The sequence below is a fragment of the Mauremys mutica genome, chromosome 3, assembly GCF_020497125.1.
Source record: "Mauremys mutica isolate MM-2020 ecotype Southern chromosome 3, ASM2049712v1, whole genome shotgun sequence".
NCBI classification, from domain to species: domain Eukaryota; kingdom Metazoa; phylum Chordata; order Testudines; family Geoemydidae; genus Mauremys; species Mauremys mutica.
The window spans coordinates 52,239,288-52,259,497 of NC_059074.1; the positions used below are offsets into that span (position 1 = coordinate 52,239,288).

General features: G+C 40.7%; 1 protein-coding gene across 2 annotated transcripts in view; it reads right to left on the reverse strand.

Moving 5' to 3' along the window:
- LOC123366947 (protein eyes shut homolog) overlaps positions 1-20,210 on the reverse strand; it is a 442,182-nt gene that overhangs the window by 30,980 nt on the left and 390,992 nt on the right. For both annotated transcript variants that reach the window (XM_045010895.1, XM_045010894.1), the window contains exon 18: positions 11,997-12,196. In XM_045010895.1, the coding sequence (XP_044866830.1) occupies positions 11,997-12,196 (200 nt within the window). The remainder of the gene's footprint in view (positions 1-11,996; positions 12,197-20,210) is intronic.

The following is a 20,210-nucleotide window of genomic DNA, read 5'->3' on the forward strand; positions in this document are numbered from 1 at the left end:
CTATAGTGTGTTTGAGGCTTGAACTGTTTTCTCTTTACTACTGGAGTGTAAACTCCCAAAGAACAGAGAGTTGCACAAAAATCTTTTAAGGTGCGCTATCAATTTTTTGAGAAAACAGTTTGAAACCTTCAAAGGGGAGATTTTTGATAGTTTTTTTTACAGCTTTTTTGGGATGCCTGAAGTATGTAACCATGAAGAGCATCTCAACAAAAAGGCTGTAGCCATAAAGCCTGAAATGGCTATTGTGCTCTGTAATAGCTGTGAAGTTGAGACACTTTTGATTTATACAGTGCTAAACAATTTTGGTTCCTGAATACTTCAGACTCTGCCTCTCTCCCTACATGTCATAACAGAAGATGAGTTGAATAGAAGTTCTCAGGATAATAGGCTTAAATAGGAGAGAACTACAAGCAGGGCATTTTTGATGAGGGATCTTCAACTCTGGAACTTGCTTCTCTCATAAGCCCACCAACAGAGCCTGAATTTGCAGATCTTCAATTATTCTCTCTGGCTTTTTCTAAGATTTAGGGCTGAGTAGATGGTGAGAGAGTTCTAGTTTGAGTGGGTTTGGTAGAGTTTTAAATTTGTATATATATAAATTGACTGCATGTTGTACATGTGCCTAGGGCTCTGGACAGGAACATTTCTTAATGAAACAAAACACACAATTAAATTTATTTAAATTAAAATATTGTTCAAGAGCAACCTAATTTTCCCATTAGGAAGCACACACGCATGCGCACACACAAACACACCAAGCCCAACATACTGTATCCCACTGGTGATGGAGCTGCACCTGTGGCCATATTAGCCACTATCCAACTCTATTGTTCAAGGGAGCATTAATTAGGCTAACCTTGCTTAATGGCTACAGCACTTGTGCACTGCTAATGTGAGGCAAGGCTCCCTTACACCTCTCCTCCAGTGCACCTGGTACAACATAGAGCAGGATTCTGCCCTTTATCAACAACTATTGCACCCATTACAAGTAATTTACAGCCATGAAGAAGAGTGAGTAATATACATCCTATAACAACCCTTTCAAACACAATATTTCTCTTTAGTTCAGAGGAAATGTAAGGCAAATCATTCCTGTTTTGTTTTGTTCCACCACTGCAGTTCTTTGAGCCTGAAGAAAAATTTAGCAATTCTGTTATCAAACATCTAACCTTCAGTGACCTTAAAATGCAAAGCCAAACCAAGAGATATTTCAATATGAGTATAGATTAGTCTTTGAAAGAAGTGAGCAAAATATGATTCAGTTCTACTCCATAGAGTAATCAAGCATAATCTATAAAGGAGGTACCACTGCAGTACTGTATAGAGGAGGTAAAATACTTTTCAAACAGGAAATATGACATCATCTAAACTAAAGTATTGTAAGTGAAAAATCCTTCTATTTCAATATGGACAATACTAGCATGGACAAGTAACACTGTTGCTGAATATTATTCAATTAAGGTTGAAAAGAAGTAAATATGATGTTTTGTACTAAGCAGAAGAACATGGAAAGGATTAAAAGGAATGATCAAGTTTTTAAAAAATGGTTCAAATTACAGCTACCCTTTGCAGGTGGCATTAGAGGTGGGAGAGGACTTCCTTCCTAGTTTATCTGTGTGTCAAGCAGACATAACTTTACTGGAATACCCTGGAGAACACATGGCTACTCTAGATTCTAGGGAAACATGTTTGGACAGAGCAGGAACATGACTATAGCACAAGGTTCCCCAATATTGGTCAACAAATCAAGAACAGCATTGGGGAGAGTCGTGAAGAACAAGTGTAGCATTCCCTGCAGCAGCTATGTAGGCATTATTATTTTTTTGGCTTCTGCAGATATAAATGCCTCCAGGAATCCTTGTGTTAACAGTGCTCCCTGTTGCAGAGTCCTGTGACTAACAGAATAGCTGATATTTATTTGCTACATTGCTAGTAGGGTGTATTACTGCAATTCCTTTAAAACCAGTCACTGATTTTCTAGGCTCTAATAAGCACTGATGTGCATCATGAATCAGAGGATGGGATCAAACCATTTCCAGAGTCAAGAAAGCTGTCTTAAGGAGCTAATAAAATCTTTATTCCAAACAACATGATTCCAGACAATGAAAAGACTGAATTCTGGCAATCGTTATCCTTCCTTCATGTAATAAAACAAAAGTCACTAGATTATGATTTGGTGATCATGTGAAATGATTTGCCTTAAATATTCAAGAGTCAAACTCAATGCCAAACCAAGTTTTCTTATGAGATTACTGGTGCATCCTGCTTCTGAACAGGCTGGAAGGAAGCAACAAACAAACAATCCTTCTCAGGATAGTTTGGCCTTTCCAATCCCAGACAACGAGAAGAATCCCAAAGAGGCACACAAATTAAAAACAGTGGGGAAAGAGTAACTGGAATTTTTTTTTTAACCTGGAAATAAAAAAGAGAGTCTGTCTTTGGATTTGGATGAAGTACTGGGGAAAAGGTTGGAAATGGTATTTTATGTGAAATAGTTTTTCCTTTCCTAGAATTTTTTTAAAAATAATTATCTATGGGCCTTACCGCTCATATCTGTATACAGCTCAGGTTGGCTTGCCTTCTGGAAGTCCCCCAGAGCCTATGATGGTTTTGTTATTAATTTGCTAATTTGTATAGTGCCTGCCATTGTGACAGCTAGTCACTTTAATTAAAGAGATTAAAGTACAAAACAAGTTAGTAGGGCTTCCTTTCAGCTGGTAGCTTGTTTCCTGCAGCCTCCTTTCAGTGGCAGTCTGCCCAGGATGGAACTGAATTACAAGTCCCAACACCCATCTCAGATTCAATCAGTTGTTTTAATTTTAAACCAGGGGTTTAAAGACAGAATAATACCTCAGGGCACAACACAAGGGCTGTCTCAGGTGATGTTTTACATATTTTCTTCAGAAGTAGGCCTGTAGGGCTGGTCATGTAATTGGTTCCCATGTAAACTGAAGAGAAGATGGATTAGCCACAAATTCTAGTGGTTATAATATATTATATTATTGGGAGCACCATGTTTAGTTAAGGTTACCTGACATTTTCTCTTGTAAAGTCCTGTTTTCAGTTGCCTATAGTTTGACAAACTTTAACCATTTGGGCTGAAATTTTCCATGACTGGTGTCTGCCTCAAGTTTAATTTTATGGAAAAGTCTCTGCAGAAATGGAGCAGCTGTTTCTGAAAATGAGCTTAAGGAAAAATATGCAGTTTTACATATGTTAATGAACTGTGTGCCTACGTGTGAGCATGTGCATGTGTGTAAAAAGACAGACACATTCTAGTGACTCCATGCTTTGAATCAGGGACTTAAAAATTGGGCAGGTGGTTTTTCTTGGTGTCAGGGAAGTGCCTTTCACTGTTTTGTGAAAAACTACTCAAATTTGGCCAAGTTATGGATCCTTCAAAAATCTCAGTTTGCACATGATCAGTAGAGACTTGTGGGAGTTAAATTCTCATAAAATTGTCTGCACTGAGCTGTGGTCCTGGGCACAGGAACTGAGAGCAGGAAACTTTCTATTCTTTGCTCTCCATGTTAGTGCCCAAGCAGCAGAGAGGAAAAGGAGTGAGTACCTGATCTGAATGCAGAGTATTAGAAATGGGAGGTGAGAGGGGGATCAGGAGCCATGGAGTGGGAAAATGGCATGGGAAAGAGAAAGAGCTAGGTGAGGAGGGACTGGATAGGAATAAGTGGGATCAGGAGCTGGAGTGAGAGTGATTGTGATTTCTGCCTCATTCTGTACACAGAATGAATCATGTTCTAGGAATGAATCAGGGCTATGTAATGAAGGGTCTCTGCCTTATTTGCTACAGAAGTCGGAAATTGTGTAATGAATGAGGCAGGGGACTGTGGGAAGAGAAATGATGATTTCATGGTTCAGACAAGAGAATGTTGCCTTGGAGAAAAGAATTATGATCCCTTCCTCTGCCATAGAGTTTCTCTGTGTTGCTAGGCAAGTCAGTGAAACAAAACTTTTCATAGGTGGCCACAGAGGGGAGGGACAGCTCAGTGTTGTGAGTTCAATGCTTGAGGGGGTCACTTAGGGATCTGGGGCAAAATCAGTACTTGATCCTGCTAGTGAAGGCAGGAGGCTGGACTCAATGACTTTTCAGGGTCTCTTCCAGTTCTATGAGATAGGTATATCTATGAGATAGGTATATCTCCATATCATCATCGTGTGCTCCGCATTGTCCCAGACACACACACACACACACACACACACACACACACAGAAAGAAAGACAAGATGCAATAAATGTGGTATAATTAGTCCTACAAACAAGCCAAATCAAGATTGTAGGCTAAGGTCACAGCTGGGTGGGAGTCAGTCCAAGGGACTGTGGGGTCAGGAGTCAGCTGGAGCAGGACAGGAACATGGTTGGAGTAGGGCATGGGCAAGGCTGAAGTGGGCTGGAACTGGAAGCCAAGGGAATCTGTAACACTGTGATGCAATAGGAGGGTTGCTGATCAAGTAGTGCTGAGTCTCTGCAGGCTGTATTGGGGGGTCATGGCAGCTATTGAGAGTGTAGGGATAGGCAGATGCAAGCCCTTCCATATCTAAAGACCCCAGTCTAAGGGGAGGAGCTATTGGACTCAGGTCTCAAGTAACTACAGGGGACAACAAATGAAAAAAAACCAGCAAGGGGAGTGAGGGTTGCAGGGCTAAAAGCAGGGAGTCTGAGGGGATCACCAAGCAGAGAAACCCAGACAGTTCCCACTGCTTCTCAAAGGCATCCAGGGAGCCACCAGATGCAGCACAGAAAAACTCTGCCCAGAGATGTGATTTCAGCAAGGAGCAGAAATAGACCTCAGACTCACAGAACACTTCCCTGTCCAGATGGCCACCTTGGCTAGCACCAGGAGAAGGTTGATGAGGAGGTCTCATGACTTCATGGGGCCACAGGTGGGATGTGCATATATCTGGAGGTGAAGGGACAATGACAGCCAGAACCTAAGAAGAAAGTTCTGGAGGAGCTGGAAAAGGGGCTGCAACCTGGTGCACTCAATGTAAATGTACACCAGGGTCTCCCTCTTGCCACAAGTGGGGCAGATGTCAGGAGAAAGGGTGAACACCACCAGGTACACACCCACGCTCATGGCTCCATGAAGGAGTCACCAACTTATATCCCCAGTGGGCTGGGGGACCAGGGTGGAATGCAGACTGGTTCACTGCGGCTCCTCAAAGCAGGACAAGGGGGTGAGGAAGTGAAGGGTGTGGAGTCTATGTACAGCTGTTTCCTAGGTGGGGTTCAGAAACTGACGGGCTGCAGATCATGCAGGTGGCTCAAGTAGTGCAGAGGAGGCGCCTGAGGAGGCTCACGAGGCAGGGGCCTGATGGCAAGGTCCAGAAGGCCAGGTGTGAGGGATGGGTGGGGAGCACCCTCCCACAAGACCCACTTGAGGAAGGTCCGAGAGTTGGGCGGTAAGGCTGCCCTCCCTTCCTGGTGTATATGCTGGGGGACACGAGGGGTGGAGAGCCCCAAGCACTGGCTGAGTACCAGGGGGTCCACACAGTCCCTCCAATTGTACGGGTGAGTCATGGCAGATGAGCGAGCAGCATGGGTCTGGCTGTTTGTTTACCTCACAACCAGAACCCTTATGGAATGAATACCCCCATGGGACCAGTGCAATGCCCACAGCAAGCCAACCCTGCCCGCCCCCAGTTATCTCCCCGTTCCCAAATAAAACTCAGATACTGTGCTAATTCCAGGGGTGGGAGGGGGAGCTATTTCCTGCTGCTTTTCACCACCAATCCAAAAAAGCTCACCTCCTCCCCGAGCTCCCTGGCTGCCCAATGTGAGAAACCAGGGACAGTTGTGCAGAAGTTCTAAGTTCTGACGACTGAAGTTGCCCGGAGCTGTGCTTTGAACATACAAACTGCATTAAAAATGCAGTATTCTGAAAAATCCGGCCCTAGGTGTCATTCCCAGCTATAAAATGGGGATAATGATGTCACCTAATCTCATGGGGGCGGGGGAGGGGTTGTGAAGATTGCTTCACAAACATTAATGAATTTTTCAGACACTACGGCGGGAGCACCACAGAAATGCCAACGAGAAATTAATATTTTTGTATTCAGCAGAGGGTTTGGATGGTGTGCATTTGTTAAGGACCGGGGCCACACATTGAATGAGAAAAATAAAAAGAAATACTGAATAATTTGCTCCACCACTGAGTGATGCTAGAGTCTTGTGGAAAAAAATAGTATGTGATCATGTAATTAAAGACTAAGATAACACATAATTTTCAAAGGGGCTGAATTAAGGTCACTTGGATAACATTAATTCTGGCATTTCTTAACTTCTAAGTGCTTGACCTTGCACTCTTAGTATTCTTTTACTGTAGTTTTTTGGGTGTTTATACATGATGTGTGAGATAACTAGCCCTACAAGCAAGTTTCATGAAAGATTTATATTACAGCAGATAGAATGAAAAATTAATTAAAGTGTTTGCCTTTTTTTCAACTTAAATGTAATCCGTAAGCACAACAGACACAGGAGATGTTCTAAATCTACGCACAAAACTGCCTGTTTAGCTTGCCAGGAAGCCAGATGCGTCTGCTACTTAATTTTTTCCCCATCTTTCCAGGTTCTGTTACAACACCTGCTTACTCACAATGATTAGCTGCTCCAGACACAGGATCTATACAGGCTGGTGGTTAAGCTACATGAAATATAGAACAGAAAAACAAGGGTATTCACATAAATCACAAACAAAACATGTAACACTATTGCATAATTCCACCTGGTGCATTTACTGTAAATATCGTCCAAAACATTACCAACATGTTTCACTTATTTCTCCTTTTCTTTGCAGCCCTTGGGAAGCAGGCCTACCAGTTTGCTTACTTTAAGTAGAAAGAACTCGTTAATCATCCATGGGCCTGATTCACCGCTGTGTTACTCCAGTATTATGCAGGTTAAACTCCATTACTTTCAGTGTAGGGTCACAATGCTGAATCAGGCTGCGTCTTGAGGAGAATTTGTATATGTTTAGGTACATGTACCTTATTGAAAGAGTTTGTTGAAGTATCCATTCACTTTAAGGTTCTCATTCTTGGGGTGATAATATTAATGAATAACAAATGAATGTTTTCATTCTCTATAAATATCAGCTATTGTGGTATCAAGAAGTATGCATATATTCAAAGATAAATGTCTTACCATTCCTAGAGAAATATAACACTATAGAACTGAATGCGGTCTCTGCATTTATGAAGGAATCCTCTGAGTGGGTCATATATAACATCATGGTTCCACCACCATAGAATAGAAACATATTGTTTAGTAAAAATATTTATTCTCAACATTGAAAATGTATTTAAAATATTATAAAATGAGAAATATTTAATAAATGTGGTAAATACATGGAATATACTAAAAATATATTACAAAATCATAGAATGTATGCCCTGATCTAGCAAATCACTTAAGCACATAAGAGGAGTAAAATATCTACTATATTCTCTCATCCACTCTATTGCTCTCTGCTCTCTATTTTTCTGCTGTAGGCCTGGCTCGACATACACAACCTGCCTCATTTCTTAGTGGGTATGATTGGGAAGGTTAAGCTGTAGTCAGGGTGGCTAGCTAAGATCAGCAGGAACATCCTGATATTAGTAAACAAGACTAAATGTAAAATAAAGTAGAGGTCAGATTATGCATGAACAGTGCATGGATAGAGCATGCTATACAGGGATTGGTTCCTGAAACGTGGCCAAACCAATCCCAAAATGTGTGATTCAGTGTTTAGTAAATGCAATGTGATGTGTAAATGTATATAAATGAAGAGGTTTTCTGTGTAACTTTGGATGTGTGGTACACCCTATACCCACCCCTTATGTTTGAATCTGATCCACTCACCATAACTTTGCTGTATGCCAAATAAAGATACCTGAGTGATAAAATCTAGAGTCGAACTGAGTTCTTAGGAAGCAGAGTAGAAAGAAGTCTCAGGAGGAATCCCAACTAGGGTGACCAGATGTCCCGATTTTATAGGGACAGTCCCAATTTTAGGGTCTTTTTCTATGTAGGCTCCTATTACCCCCCACTCCCATCCCAATTTTTCACATTTGCTATCTGGTCACCCTAATCCCAAAATCTGCCAAACTGTCCCAACTGGCGAGTGCTTTCCTATAGGCTGCCGTTTACTGCAGCTCTCAGTTGCAAAATACCAACTTTTTGATTACAGCTCCATGCACCCCAAAAACACTCATAGAATTATAGTATTTAAGAATGTCCCTTTGGCAGGATTAAGTCAATGTACTATTTGTAAAGTACTGTGTGATCTTTGAATGGAAGGTGCAACACAGAAGTGCTAAGTAGTTTTAATTTTAAAGCCTCTCTTTCATTATGCAAAAAAGATTTTACTTCATATTATGTAGCTTTCTTAGGAGAAGTGCCTGATTCTCCTCTCTTACTAACATTGGTGTAAACCAGGAGTAAATTCATTAAAAAGTTGGAGTTTCATACAAGAAGTAAATGGTATAAACTGAGAGAAGAATCAGTTCTAGATTACTCTCCTGACCCACCACTGTGAAAAATGCCAGTGCTGGTGCAAGTCTCCTCAATTTCTATAGCTAAAGCTGTTATCAGAGACACAGTCTGAAATACTGCCTTTCCCTGCCTACATGCTGTTTCGGAAGGAAAATTGAACAGATTCACAGTCCTGTGTTAGGGACCAAAGATAACTTATATCTTACACAAATTTGACTGCTATAATGTTACTCAGGATTGCATATTTGGATTGATGCAATCGGTAATCCAACTTGTACAGATACAGTAATCTGACAATAAGAACCATGATTTCTTTCTCCTCCTTTTTGTACTGCCTGACTCCTTTTACAATGAGGCATGATGAGGCTGGAATGTAAAATATTGCATAAATCTTTTATTCCATCCCATCAGGTAAAGCACAGATCAAATACTGCCCCTTGTCCTTCCGTGTTGCTGAACTGACTGAAAATTTCTGAATTCTGCTTCTTGACAATATGATGAAGCAAAAATGCTCAAGCAGCCAAGAAAGAATCTCATTATATGGATTTCCATCTATTTTGTGTGTGTGTGCTTGCTAGAAGCAGAATGCTGAGGAAGTTACATGCAGTGCTTTGGAGAGAATACAGCATTGATCAATTAAAGTCTGCATTTTACAGCATAGGCACATTTAAATATCATTCTTTTTCTCCTGTATTACTTTGCATTTCAATTCCTTCATGATGCTAAGGGATTATATATTATACACATTAATAACATATCTTTCTAGCTACCATTTATTTCCTCCTCCCACACACAGTAGACAGCTCAAGTAACTAATATAAAATCAATATTACATATAAAGATCATTGTCGCTCAATTGGGTGACTCTTTAGGGCTAATTAGTCAAAGGCCTATCTTTTCCATTTGCTTCCATAAACATATGGGAACCTGATTCTATGGAACTCTATGGGATGTAATGGTAGAATTCTACCTTCCTTCCCTCAGACTCTACTGATGGCCCTTTGCCAGAAGTGTGTGAAGTTGGTGAGTCATAGAATTTTGGTTGTAGGAAGGCAGGTAGCAGGGGACTAGATGCTTTCTGCAGCATTATACCTCATTGATTCTGTAGTTTTCCATTTGGAAATCCAATGGAGTGATGCTTGAAAGAACATTAACTCACACTAGTATCCCTTCCAGGGCTATGACTGCTGAGCTTCAGGGAAACTTGGGACCAAAAGAGCAACATTTAACAAGCATCTAAGTTCAATATTTTTATTTTCTAACAAAAACAATCTTTAGAAATATGTCTTAACTATCCCCAAATCCCCAGGCTAATGAGGGCATCCATCTGAAGTGTAATGTACTCAGTATTTTGGGTTCACAGGAGTTTCCAGTACACACTTCCCTCCTGGGTTCACATGAATTCAAATCCTCTGAGGTCTGAGTTAAAATGAAGCCAACATCACAGATTCCACCATGTGACCTTACACCATGCTGACAAACAAAAACCATAACACATGACATACCATCCCTATAATTTTATAAAGGAATCATTTTGAAGTCTTTCGGATTTCTCAATTACTATTCTTTCTAGCATCTACTGTCCTTTCACAGTATTAAATCAGTACAATAGCAGTAAGTGGTGCCTCTTTAGTTTGGACAGATGTTTGTTTTCCTCCTGAACAGCTGAATTTAAAGCTTGCTTTAACTATACAATAAGCAAACAACCAAACAAATGTATCCTTAGCTATGGAGTCTCTAACCATGCATCCATGATAAAGGCAACAAAATTGAAATTTGCAGCACTGTTTAATAAATCAATTACCCTTATTTATCATATAAAGCAAACAAACATAATCTAGTATATTAAAACACTACAATGTTATCAAACCTAGTATTTACAAGATGTGACCAATTATCACCTTGACTATTTTGCTTATATGTTGTACACTGTTCCCCTACTCTGTGTCTTAGAAGTGCCAAAATACTGTTATTCTCATCGGACTTCTGCCCCGATGCAAAGGTGAGCTAACTGGAAACATCACAGAAGAGGATATTCTGCGAAGATTCCAAGCCCACCATTGTACATGTGAGAGTTTTGAAGGCATAGCTGAACCAAACCTCTGAACATTTTGAAGTTCATCAAACCCTAATAAAAATTGCTTACCTAAATAAAAAGACACCCACAAACACACACAAAAGAAAAAAAACAAGACTGTAAACACAAAACAGCTAATTTAAAGTTTAATTAAACTCTTACATAACACCAAAATACAAGCATAAATGTTGAAACCCCTCTTTACTTCCAATTGTGTCAAAATTCATTTTACAGGATTTCCAGTCATCTGAATCATACTGAGTTCAATTTTACTTTGAAACACTTAAATGCAACTTCCACTCTCTTTGTATATGTGCTAAAATATATAGGAATCACAGGGTTAATTAGATGATAAACTTCAACCTTAACTCTCATTCATCTGACGTAGTGGGTGTTCACCCTCAAAAGCTTATGCTCCAATACGTCTGTTAGTCTATAAGGTGCCACAGGACTCTTTGTCAACCTTAACTCTGAGTTTCAATGTCTCTGTGAGTTTAAGACAAACACTTAATGTTACTTTAACATAGTTTGTTATGGTTTAATGAAATGTAAGTACATTATAAAGATAACAAATTGTTATGCATGGTTAATAATTGCCTCAAAAGTGGCAATTATTATTATTATTATTATTATTATTATTATTAACAAAAGTATTAGTGTTGTTAAGCTGTGCTTCAGGCCATAAACTGAATACCAGATGTTGAACATCTTTCGATGGATAGCTTAGTATGGTTTTAGTGCTTCATTGCCACACAGGTTTATAATAATTTTTATCAGTCTTTTCTAAATTTCAATTAGTGTAATAGTCAAATTGGGCCATAGACTGTAAATAAAAGTCACTATATATACTAATTTTACTGGAGGAAATTTTAAAATATGTAAGATAAACAGCATAAACAACGTGAAAGCTTCTGTAGAGAACTATTACCAGCAAATAGACTATAATTATTTAGGAGCCTCCCTTCCCCATCAGACAGTTCAGGATGTGATACTCAAATATTTTTGAGCACATGAGTTTCCACTTTCTTCTCGAGTTTGTTCATGTTATGAAAGATGCACCAATCACAGAAACACATTAAGAATTATTTTCTAGGTAAAGACATGATTTTAAATGGTAAGCAATTTAAGAACAATATTCCCTTGATCATCTGTCTGTTTATTTTATGCTAAAATTTACACTTAGAGCTTCAGTATATTTCACTGCTTTCAGTTTCAATATTTGAAATAATGGTTTCTTCTTAAATGTGTTAAATGTATTTCTTAAAGTTTTAGACATATGGTCTTACCAGCAAATTGTGAACTAGTCCCATAATTTAAAACATTTGCATTCCAATATAGTCCTTAAAAATGTAATGAATCCAATATAGTTCACATATCACGAATGAATGTACAATAACTGCTGCAGTTATAAGTAAACATATTTACTGACCTGCAATGAAAAGTTCTTCCAGGGCCGTCAACACATATGCCTCCATTGAAACAAAGGGTTGAGTTCGGTGCAGGTTCATTGCAAACGTCAATATCTACTTCACAAAATTCACCAGTGTATCCACTCACGCAAATGCACAAAAATGCACTGACCAAATCTTGACAAGAACCTCCATTCATGCATGGAGCAGACTTGCATTCCTACAGGATATAAATGATAATACATTGATAATGGAACTTTAAAAACACATCATGTATATCCACAGAAATTAAAACAAGAAAGGGGGTTGTGTTTAGTTGCTCATGGGCAGAAAAATTAGAATTTGGTCAATTTGATTTTTATAGAGATCCTGTGACCACATGTTTTCAACATACAACTTTGAAAATACATATGGTTCTATCAATCAATATAGGAGAAATATGAATAAACTTTCATTTTATAGGTTTTCTAGACAGCCAGAAATGTGTGCTTCCTTTATTAAAATCTCAAAACATGCAGTTGCACAATAGATTTTGTAGTGCTTTCTCTCTCTTTTCTCAGTTCTTATATTGGTAATCATCACTTCAGCATCTGAAATTTCAGAACAAATGATAATTAAGATAAAGATAAGTTAAGATAGGTAGAAGCAGGTAGGGTTTGCCCAGACACACATCATATTTCTGGGTCAAACCTGGTCTGAACATTGTCCAGTCCATCTATGTTATAATTCCTATTATTAAACACTTCCTGAGAATAAGTGATAACTTCCAGAATTGCCATTAATTGTAAATCTTTACAAATTCAAACCTGCAGTGAATTTTTAAAGCGTTCACATAACAAATTCTTCTGACAAAGCTAATGTAAAACCCATCAAATTCATACCATGCAAACCAGTGACAAATTAATGTATTGTCAAAATTATAGGAGAGTTGAATTAGTGTAATTGCCAATATAAAAGAGATTTTTGCCCTTGAGCTCAGAAACCCAATTCATGCCCACATGCAAGATAGTTTTGTTTTGTTGCTGCCACCCAACTAGTCTAGCTAAAAGTAGGTTTTTAGAAGTGAATTTATTTTCATATTAGTTTTAACTTCTCCAGAGGGTGAACACCTTAAGGATAACCAAGGGCACTTAGTACATTTCCTGCAGGTACTGCCATTACTTTTACAGAATGTAAATGCATATATCCACAGGGAGTTCTATGAAAACTACATGTTTTTCTATCAGCTCTCTAACTGGTATATATAGAATGATGTATTAGAAAGCATTACATAAACTAATTTAATTATATATCCCATAGGAAGATGGGGATAGTTTGTAGACTACCAAAATTATGCATATAGAGTCTAGAAAGACAATTTTTAAAGCATCTCAATCTGCTATTTAAACATTTTGGCATTTTCTGGTTTGATAAATTAAAAATATGTTTCTCTGCATCTCACTATTGCTTCTCACTATTTTTATAGCTTTGATCATAATTCCTATAAAATTAATGAAGAAAAAACTCTACCTCAAATAATAATTTAAAAAGAAAGCATAAAAAACCTTACCATGATAGATCAAAATTATAAATGCAACTAGGGATACGCAAGCCTCAAACAGGTGTACAGTGCTTAGGCTGAATATGAACTTATAGTCATGCCAAATTTCAAATAATCTTAAAACCTGTTTGTTTCATTAGGTATACTAAGAGTCCCCTTAAAGGTGTACAGTATAATGGAAGACTTGTTCAGACCTGAGGCCAGGACTTGGCAAGACTTCAGGACTTGGCTGTGGAGTGACAGAAAGAATATTGGGGGCAGATGGAAAGTTTTGTGGAAGAGACACTGTACCAATTACTGCCCTGTCAGATACTATATTTTTTTAAAATAAAATATTGAGTATATTTGGTGCACTGCAAATAAATATAAACAATTCTTAAACAAACGGCAAAAATGTTCAGCAAGTTATGCTACCGGAAAAGTGTTATTCTTTACCAATCTTAATTAAGGCAAGAGAGTTCCTTTAATAAGCAGGCAGACAATAATGCAAATCCCTAATTGGATGGGCTGACACAATTCCCAAAGGAATTAGAACTCAAGGTCAGTCAAAGAAAGCAAGGAAGTTGGATGGTTAGCTGGTATTCATGGGGCCAAAACTAAGAATCTAAGGCTATGTCTACACTAGCACTTTTGTTGGCGAAACTTTTGTCAGTCAGAGGTATGAAAAAACACACCCAGTGGTGAGCTGCAGTCGGTTCGCACCAGTTCGCGCAAACCGTTTGTTAAATTTAGAAGCCCCTTTTGAACCGGTTGTTCCTGGAGGAACAACTAGTTCCAAAAGGGCTTTTAAATTTAACAAAAGATCTAGCAGCTCTCTACCCTTCCCCCGGCCCCAGCTCACCTTACTCCGCTTCTGCCTCCTCTTCGGAAGCTCCTCCGGCTTCTCCTCCCCCTCCCCAGCTTCCCGCGAATCAGCTGTTCGCGCGGGAAGCCTGGGAGGGCTGAGAAGGCTTCCACCAGGTGAGCTGGGGCCAGGGGGTGGGGACGCCAGTGGGAGGAGGGCTCCAGGCAACCTGCCGCTAGGTGAGGTCGTGGCCGGACCCTGGGGCCGGGCGGCACGGCTCCTGCCCCCCGGGTCCAGCTGCGACCTCGCCAGGCAGCGCGGCGCGGCTCCTGCCCGGCGCCCGGGTCCAGGTCCGGCGGCGGGGTCAGGCTCGGCTCCTGCCCGGCGCCCAGGTCCGGGTCCGGCGGCCGAGTCCGGCGGGGCCCCTGCCCGGCGCCCGGGTCCAGGTCTGGCAGCGGGGTCCGGCTCGGCTCCTGCCCGGAGCCCGGGTCCGGGTCCGGTGGCCACAACATCGGTGGTGTGATGGCAGCCCTCAACATCGTTCACGATCCAGATGAGTGGAGACTGTTCATTGATTCATCGAAGACGAGTTTTAAAGCTGTTTTACTGCATAATGGCAATGTTTTGCCATCAATTCCAGTTGGTCATGCAGTCCATATGAAGGAAACCTATGACGACATGAAACAACATTTGAGGTGCATAAACTATGACCAACATCAGTGGCAGCTTTGTGGCGATTTGAAGGTTGTTGCTCTCTTGCTTGGTCTGCAGACTGGATACACAAAGTACTGCTGTTTTCTCTGTGAATGGGATAGTCATGCAAGAGATTCCCACTACATCAAGAAAGATTGGCCACTCCAACAGTGGTTCAGCATGCACCACTTGTTGAATCAAGGAAGATTTTGTTACCACCCTTACACATCAAGCTGGGTCTGATGAAGAACTTTGTCAAGGCCATTGACAAAACATAAGCAGCTTTCAAGTACCTCCGTGGAAAATTTCCAAGGTTAAGTGAAGCTAAGATAAAGGAAGGTGTCTTTGTTGGTCCTCAGATTCGTGAACTTCTTCGAGATGATGCATTTGACCATGCACTGCGTGGCAAGGAAAAGACGGCATGGAAAGCCTTCCAGTTAGTGGCAATAAATTTTCTCGGAAACAACAAGGCAGACAACTACAGGTTGTTGGTGGAAAACCTCCTCAAGGCATACAAAAGCCTTGGTTGCAACATGTCACTAAAGATACATTTTTTGCACTCTCATCTAGATTTTTTTCCACCGAACTGCGGAGCCGTGAGCAACGAGCACGGCGAGTGATTTCACCAGGACATTGCAACAATGGAGAAACGTTATCAGGGCAAATGGAGCCCATCAATGCTTGCAGACTATTGCTGGACAATGACAAGAGATGCTCCATTTAATGAATACAAGAGACAAGCCAAGAAGCGCCGAGTAGACACTGAATAGGACTAAACTATGTACATAATAGTTTTTTGCCTTTTGTTTCATAATAAATTTTAGTTAGATAACCCTTTTGCTGATTTTTAAAGTGTTACATAAACAGGACAGATGAAATATTATCATGTAAAGCAACCATAAACACATGAAAAGACCTAGGTTTACAATTTATGAATAAAACTCTACTATCTACACAATATACATAGACATAAAATGTAAAAACTTAAATATCTTAGAACCAGTAGCCAATCAGTTGTTTTAATTGTCATATTTGAATTCAGCACATCAAAATACATAATAAATAGCACATTTTATCTCTGAAGCAGATGACGTCTCAAAAATTGTAGACCAGTGTTACCATAGAATCACAGAATATCAGGGTTGGAAGGGACCTCAGGAGGTGATCTAGTCCAACCCTCTGCTCAAAGCAGGAACAATCCCCTACTAAATCATCCCAGCCAGGGCTTTGTCAAGCCTGACCTTAAAAACCTCTAAGGAAGGAGATTTCCCCATCTCCCTAGGTAACCCATTCCAGTGCTTCACCACCCTCCTACTGAAAAAGTTTTTCCTAGTATCCAACCTAAACCTCCCCCACTGTAACTTGAGACCATTACTCCTTGTTCTGTCATCTACTACCACTGAGAACTGCCGAGCGCCATCCTTTTTGGAACGCCCCTTCAGGTAGTTGAAAGCAGCTATCAAATCCCCCCTCACTCTTCTCTTCTGCAGACTAAACAATCCCAGTTCCCTCAGCCTCTCCTCATAAGTCATGTGCTCCAGCCCCCTAATCATTTTTGTTGCCCTCTGCTGGACTCTTTCCAATTTTTCCACATCCTTCTTGTAGCGTGGGGCCCAAAAGTGGACACAGTACTCCAGATGAGGCCTCACCAATGCCGAATAGAGGGGAATGATCATGTCCCTCGATCTGCTGGCAATGCTCTATTGTATCAACCAGGCAAGTTACTAACAACTTCAACAGGACTTTATTTTTACAGTGGAAACCTCTGTACCAAGCTGCTGTTGCACCCTCTGTAACTCTCACTCTGCCACCTCAACTCCTACCCCTTCCTTCCTGTTTCCTGTCCTTTCCGACTCCTGACAGCCAGTGCTCCCTGTTCTAATAATTACAAGCACATCTAAACACCACATGCTCCTACTTATGTACCCAAAATACTGTTAGCCTTCTTGGTAACAAGGGCACACTTGACTCATATCCAGGTTCTCATCCACTGTAACCCCTAGGTCCTTTTCTGCAGAACTGCTGCCTACCCACTCGGTCCCTAGTCTGTAGCAGTGCATGGGATTCTTCAGTCCTAAGTGCAGGACTCTGCACTTGTCCTTGTTGAACTTCATCAAGTTTCTTTTGGCCCAATCCTCTAATTTGTCTAGGTCCCTCTGTATCCTACCCCTGCCCTTCAGCCTATCTACCACTCTTTCCAGTTTAGTGTCATCTGGAAACTTGCTGAGAGTGCAGTCCATGCCATCCTCCATATCATTAATGAAGATATTGAACAAAACCAGCCCCAGGACCAATCCTTGGAGCACTCCGCTTGATACCGGCTGCCAACTCGACATGGAGCCATTGATCATTTAGTTGGGTTTGGTCCTGCTTTGAGCAGGGGGTTGGACTAGATGACCTCCTGAGGTCCCTTCCAACCCTGAGATTCTATGATTCTATGATCACTACCCGTTAAGCCCGACGATCTAGCCAGCTTTCTATCCACCTTATAGTCCATTCATCCAGCCCATACTTGTTTAACTTGCTGGCAAGAATACTGTGGGAGACCGTATCAAAAGCTTTGCTAAAGTCAAGGAATAACATGTCCACTGCTTTCCCTTCATCCACAGAGCCAGTTATCTCATCATAGAAGGCAATTAGGTTAGTCAGGCATGACTTGCCCTTGGTGAATCCATGCTGACTGTTCCTGATCACTTTCCTGTCCTTGAAGTGCTTCAAAATTGATTCCTTGAGGACCTGCTCTATGATTTTTTTGTGTGTGTGGCTGCTCTAATGCAGACCATCTGTGGGAGAAATGACTCTCCTGCACAAGTTCTTTAGAACTAGGCACATCTAGCCCTAAGAAAACATGAGTTCATTGTGTAATAACCAAGTACACAAACATCTTTTTCTGTTTAAATGTGGACACAATCTATTTTGTTGTTGAGTTTGAGGGGGGGAGAAGTTTGCCCCACACCCAGCTGTACCATTTTACAAAGCTCTTTGAATAATTCTGTCTAACTTGTGTTTATTTTTCTTTTTAAAAAGTAGCACTCAAATTTGGATTTTACTGGAACTCCAAATTCACTTTCTGATTTAAAACTGAGTTTGGGATATACTAAGCAATGATGACGTAGGGATCAAGAGGGAAACAGCCAAAACAGCTACACAGAAACAATTGTTGGTGACAAAGTCCCAGATAATATGCACGCATCCTCCTCTTGAGAAGAGAATCTTCCTTATTTCCACATTCCAAGAATCCAGAAAGAAGGGGCTCCCTCCCTCCCCAGCTGCTAGAGAAAAAAACTATCATTATCCATCAGGAGCTCAAAGAATCGGCAGTTGCTGACAGCCTGCCAGCTCTTATCCCGTGGATATCTTAAAGAGAAGATTGCCAAGTAAAAAAAAAAAGTGAGTTACATTGGGGTGGGGGAGTCAGTGTATGCATGAGTCAGATCACACTGGTCTACAATTTTTGAGAAGTCGTCTGCTTCAGAGATAAAATGTGCTATTTATCATGTATTTTGATGTGCTGAATTCAAATATGACAATTAAAACAACTGATTGGCTACTGGTTCTAAGATATTTAAGTTTTTACATTTTATGTCTATGTATATTGTGTAGATAGTAGAGTTTTATTCATAAATTGTAAACCTAGGTCTTTTCATGTGTTTATGGTTGCTTTACATGATAATATTTCACCTGTCCTGTTTATGTAACACTTTTAAAATCAGCAAAAGGGTTATCTAACTAAAATTTATTATGAAACAAAAGGCAAAAAACTATTATGTACATAGTTTAGTCCTATTCAGTGTCTACTTGGCGCTTCTTGGCTTGTCTCTTGTATTCATTAAATGGAGCATCTCTTGTCACTGTCCAGCAATAGTCTGCAAGCATTGATGGGCTCCATTTGCCCTGATAGCATTTCTCCATTGTTGCAATGTCCTGGTGAAATCGCTCGCCGTGCTCGTTGCTCACGGCTCCGCAGTTCGGTGGAAAAAAATCTAGATGAGAGTGCAAAAAATGTATCTTTAGTGACATGTTGCAACCAAGGCTTTTGTATGCCTTGAGGAGGTTTTCCACCAACAACCTGTAGTTGTCTGCCTTGTTGTTTCCGAGAAAATTTATTGCCACTAACTGGAAGGCTTTCCATGCCGTCTTTTCCTTGCCACGCCGTGCATGGTCAAATGCACCATCTCGAAGAAGTTCACGAATCTGAGGACCAACAAAGACACCTTCCTTTATCTTAGCTTCACTTAACCTTGGAAATTTTCCACGGAGGTACTTGAAAGCTGCTTGTGATTTGTCAATGGCCTTGACAAAGTTCTTCATCAGACCCAGCTTGATGTGTAAGGGTGGTAACAAAATCTTCCTTGATTCAACAAGTGATGGATGCTGACCAGTTTTCCTCCCAGGCTCCAATGACCGTCAGAGTGGCCAACCTTTCTTGATGTAGTGGGAATCTCTTGCACGACTATCCCATTCGCAGAGAAAACAGCAGTACTTTGTGTATCCAGTCTGCAGACCAAGCAAGAGAGCAACAACCTTCAAATCGCCACAAAGCTGCCACTGATGTTGGTCATAGTTTATGCACCTCAAAAGTTGTTTCATGTTGTCATAGGTTTCCTTCATATGGACTGCATGACCAACTGGAATTGATGGCAAAACATTGCCATTATGCAGTAAAACAGCTTTAAGACTCGTCTTCGCTGAATCAGTGAACAGTCTCATCTGGATCGTGAACGATGTTGAGGGCTGCCATCACACCATCGATGTTGTTGCAGGCTACAAGATCCCCTTCCATGAAGAAGAATGGGACAAGATCCTTTTGACGGTCACGGAACATGGAAACCCTAACATCACCTGCCAGGAGATTCCACTGCTGTAGTCTGGAGCCCAACAGCTCTGCCTTACTCTTCGGTAGTTCCAAATCCCTGACAAGGTCATTCAGTTCACCTTGTGTTATGAGGTGTGGTTCAGAGGAGGAGGATGGGAGAAAATGTGGGTCCTGTGACATTGATGGTTCAGTACCAGAAGTTTCATCCTCTTCCTCTTCTTCGTCTGACTCAAGTGAGAATGATTCTGGTGCATCAGGAACCGGTAGTCCTTCTCCGTGGGGTACTGGGTGTATAGCTGATGGAATGTTTGGATAATGCACAGTCCACTTTTTCTTCTTTGACACATCTTTCCCAACTGGAGGCACCATGCAGAAGTAACAATTGCTGGTATGATCTGTTG